Source organism: Haliotis cracherodii, unplaced genomic scaffold (genome assembly GCF_022045235.1).
Source record: "Haliotis cracherodii isolate W230 unplaced genomic scaffold, xgHalCrac1.p SCAF_15, whole genome shotgun sequence".
Classification (NCBI taxonomy): Eukaryota; Metazoa; Mollusca; class Gastropoda; order Lepetellida; family Haliotidae; genus Haliotis; species Haliotis cracherodii.
This window is the reverse complement of record NW_027266270.1, coordinates 9,843,444-9,847,685: the sequence shown is the minus strand read 5'-3', so window position 1 is coordinate 9,847,685 and position 4,242 is coordinate 9,843,444. Positions and strand designations below refer to the sequence as shown.

The 4,242-nt window shown below is 47.9% G+C and overlaps 1 protein-coding gene across 1 annotated transcript; it reads right to left on the bottom strand.

The window, feature by feature from the left end:
- Positions 1–616: 616 nt before the first annotated feature.
- LOC139462688 (uncharacterized) lies at positions 617–3,864 on the bottom strand. The gene is made up of 3 exons (XM_071244516.1): positions 3,835–3,864; positions 1,083–1,804; positions 617–1,025 (listed from the first exon to the last, which is right to left on the bottom strand). The coding sequence occupies exons 1-3, from the start codon at positions 3,862–3,864 to the stop codon at positions 617–619; spliced, it is 1,161 nt and encodes a 386-aa protein (XP_071100617.1).
- Between the last annotated feature and the right edge of the window lie 378 nt (positions 3,865–4,242).

Below are 4,242 nucleotides of genomic sequence, written 5' to 3'. Positions count from 1 at the left end.
ATCACTGCCAGTGTACATAATAGATAATATATCACACACTGACCTATGGTTTACATTCCTGATACAAATGTCACATAAGCGGGTTAACTTCCTCATCTGGATACCGACGGAAATATATATGTAAGTTAAATTCGTTTTAAAACCAATATTGTGAATATAAGAAGGTCCATGGGAAACCTATATTGTAATTAGATGTCACTTTTAGTTGACTATTGAAACTGATGGTCCCAGAATTTAAAATATGAAACCCTTTGTCGAACGAAAGAAACCTTCTGGGAAATATACTTTTAAATTTCAAATCCTTTTGAATTAACCGAATTGCATAATCTGCCATGCTTGTTTCAGTGGGAAGGAAACGACTTTGAAGTTGATAAGGGCGGCTCTTCGGCTCAGATGCAGACCATTTGATATTTACGGAAGCTGGGGCTGGGGCTAGGGCTAGGGCTTAAACATGATCTGGAGCTGGGCCTGCTGCTGGTTCTAGACTGTTGGGGCTAAGATTGCGAACTGGGGTCTCGGCTGGGGCTGGGGCTGGGGCTGGGGCTGGGCCATGGGCTGGGGCTGGGACTGGGACTGGGACTGGGACTGGGACTGGGACTGGAGCTGGAGGTCGAGCCTAAGCTAGGTCTTGGGCTGAAATATGGGGCTTGAGCTGGGACTGGGGCTGAAATATGGAGCTTCGGCTGAAGCTGGAGCTGGGGCTGGGGCTGCGAACTGGGGCCTGGACTGGGGCTGTGGCTGGGGCTGTGGTTGGGACTGGGGCTGGAGCTGGAGGTCGAGCCTGGGCTGGGTCTTGGGCGGAAATATGGGGCTGGGGCTGGGGCTGGGGCTGGGGCTTAAACATGATCTGGAGCTGGGCCTGGTGCTGGTTCTGGACTGTTGGGGCTAAGACTGCGAACTGGGGCCTGGGCTGGGGCTGGGGCTGGGGCTGGGGCTGGGGCTGGGACTGGGACTGGAGCTGGAGCTGGAGGTCGAGCCTGGGCTGGGTCTTGGGCGGAAATATGGGGCTGGGGCTGGGACTGTGGCTTAAACATGATCTGGAGCTGGGCCTGATGCGTGTTCTGGACTGTTGGGGCTAAGACTGCGAACTGGGTCCTGGGGCTGGGGCTGGGGCTGGAGGTCGAGCCTGGGACTGGGTCTTGGGCGGAAATATGGGGCTTGAGCTGGGACTGGGGCTGAAATATGGAGCTTCGGCTGAAGCTGGAGCTGGGGCTGGGGCTGCGAACTGGGGCCTGGACTGGGGCTGTGGCTGGGGCTGGGGCCGGGACTGGAGCTGGAGGTCTAGCTTAGGCTGGGTCTTGGGCGGAAATATGGGGCTGGGGCTGGGGCTGGGGCTTAAACATGATCTGGAGCTGGGCCTGGTGCGTGTTCTGGACTGTTGACTGGGGCCTGGGGCTGGGGCTGGGGCTGGGGCTGGGGCTGGAGCTGGAGCTGGAGGTCGAGCCTGGGCTGGGTCTTGGGCGGAAATATGGGGCTGGGGCTGGGGCTTAAACATGATCAGGAGCTGGGCCTGGTGCTGGTTCTGGACTGTTGGGGCTAAGACTGCGAACTGGGGCCTGGGCTGGGGCTGGGGCTGGGGATGGGAATGGGGCTGGGTCTGGGGATGAAATATGGGGCCTGGGCTGGAGCTGGGGCTGGGACCGGGACTGGAGCTGGAGGTCGAGCCTGGGCTGGGGCTGGGGCTGAAATATTGAGCTGGGACTGGAGCTGTGGCTGGGGCTGGGACTGGAGCTGGAGGTCGAGCTTGGGCTGGGGCTGGACCGGAAATATGGAGCTGGGGCTGGAGCTGTAGCTGGTGCTGGGACTAGTCGGGAGAGACCAAATGAGTGAGTGAGTTGTATTTTACGCCTCGTATAACAGTATTCCGGTTTTATCACTGCGTGTCTGCTTTATGTGAGAGGAAAGCCCAAAGTGATGCAGGTCTTCGACGTTTACAACTTCGGTGAAACCCATGAGCACGGGTCTGGTTCTGAGAAACCTAGAAACACAATCATATGTTTCTAGCGAACCCAAGGGACGCACCTCTACACAGCGAATTACGGCACCCCCGGAGTCTAACTGAGGACTTTGTGGGTACAATGTTTGACCTGGCTGATCGTGTAAAATGATCATGGTATCCCAACAACATATACCATTTTCAACCTGTCAAACGCTGGTTTGTCTGGCCCAGGCTTGAGTACGTAACTGTCACTAATGTTGACACATAATTAGACAAAATGCAAATCCAAACTTTTGACAATTGTTGGAATATGTTTGGAAGGTTTCATGAGGTTTCATGGCCGAATTCAACGTAGAAAAGTATCAGGAATGTTTCCGGAAAACGGAAATATAACCTTTCTATGTTGTGACTGAGACCCCGGACTCAAACCTTTTCTTGTGAACGGCCAATTGAAAATAAGTAAAAAAAACCACCCTGTGGTCTTTTTTCTGTAATAATAGCCGCCGAACACCAAACGTTGGTTCGTCGACACAAACGCTATTACAAAGGTGACGTGAATAGTCTTGACTCTTAATATATGTTGCTATTCTTTTAGTGTGTGTGAAGACCGGTCTCTTAGGCAGGTCACCTTACTAATTGAATATAGTATAGAACTTTCGATGTCCTAATAGTGACAGTAAGCAGCATACAAATGTGTCGCAACACTACAACGCGTATCATGCTGTCCTTTCGTGTCTTAATATATCCCATTGCCAATTGCACTAATAGTGTCTGAACAGGTGTTAGGAAAAGAATAAGTGTTCCCTGTCGGAGTCCATTATATTAACATGTGTACGTTGATTATAGGAGAGTAATGTGTGCGTTAAATCATCGGAAAGTACCATCGCTAAAACGATTGAAGTGCTACGCAACTGTCCTTAGAACTTTGGTATTGTGGTTTTAACTATTGCAATAGTTGAACTGCGTCTAATTGTCAACCTTGTCGTTATACAGTGTTTGCGTGTTGTGCCCTAGGGTTTGCATTCTATAGCCTCAAATATACAAGCCCCATGTAGTTCGCAAGTTTGTTAATTTGTCATCATATTGTTTAAGTGTGGTGCATGGTTGTGTGTATTCATTAAAAACGTACTTGTGAAACTTGCTGAAGTATCCTACGTTCAGTGTGTCATTACGCGGGCACGCCGGACAGTCTACCACAGTTACTGTGCCTTATTCAATGGAACCTCGTTAGTCCGGACCCAATTAATCCGGAAACTCCACTTTATATTGTGGGAACGTCTATATAAAGTTACAGGAACATCCCCATATACTAATGATTCGTTAATCTGCAAATTCGTTATTTCGGAAAAAACAGAAGCTCATGTCGCGAGTTTGTGTGCGTCAGTGTAAATTGTCGTCCCACATCACGTTGATATGGAATGATAGAGCTGAATTGCTATCCGAAGCGGCGCAAAACCGAATCACCTACTAGTACGCCTTTTTCATTAACGATGATGCACGTGTTCTGAATAAGTATGATACATGTTACATCGTGTTGGTATTCCTGGATACGAATCCGCAAATGGTCATTTAGTTTGTGAGAACCATGGTCGTGTGTCATACACGGAGTGGAACTTTCGTGAAGTAATACTTGTCCACTGAACTGTTAATTACACACTCCGGCGATGAACAGATACATTCTTGTGTTTACAAACAGTACTGCGTACTCTAAAATTACATTCGGATTCACAGGTGTGCTATTATAAATAAATGAAAGCAAACCACAGAGTAGAGGATCAAAATGTATACGTCACTCACTCAAATATACCATTGAATATTCCGTATCCGACCTCTGCATTAAAAGTCAGGATCGGAGACATGAGTGCACAAAAGACATACATGACCAACGAAATTACCTTCCAAGGTTTTGTCACATCTTCCTTCATGTCCAGCAATATACACCATCGCCTCGACATTTGATGTATTCGTATATCTTATGTACATGCATGCAAGTGAGTTGACATTTCTTTTAACACACATGCACAAACGTCACATCCTGCTGGTTTGATCAATTTAAATGAATTACATTATTTGATCACGTTTACAATATGGAACTTATTAAAAGATTCAAAGTCCGATACACAGTGCAGACACTCTCAGACAGCATGAAGCTATGACAGGTCTGTGATCATGGCAAATATGATGGCGGAACTAAAATAGTCTACTTGGACCTATGGAATGCATTTTCTTTGTAGTGGCAAAAGTTTTGAACTTATAAACCAAATTTCCTTATGCAATGTTCAATCATGAAAGTTGTCTATTGA

Coding starts and splice junctions, on each gene's coding strand:
- LOC139462688 (XM_071244516.1), bottom strand. CDS start 3,864: ATGAAGGAAGATGTGACAAAACCTTGGAAG. Junction 1,805..3,834: donor ATGTGACAAAACCTTGGAAG/GTAATTTCGTTG, acceptor TCTCCCGACTAG/TCCCAGCACCAGCTACAGCT. Junction 1,026..1,082: donor GCCCCAGGACCCAGTTCGCA/GTCTTAGCCCCA, acceptor ATCATGTTTAAG/CCACAGTCCCAGCCCCAGCC.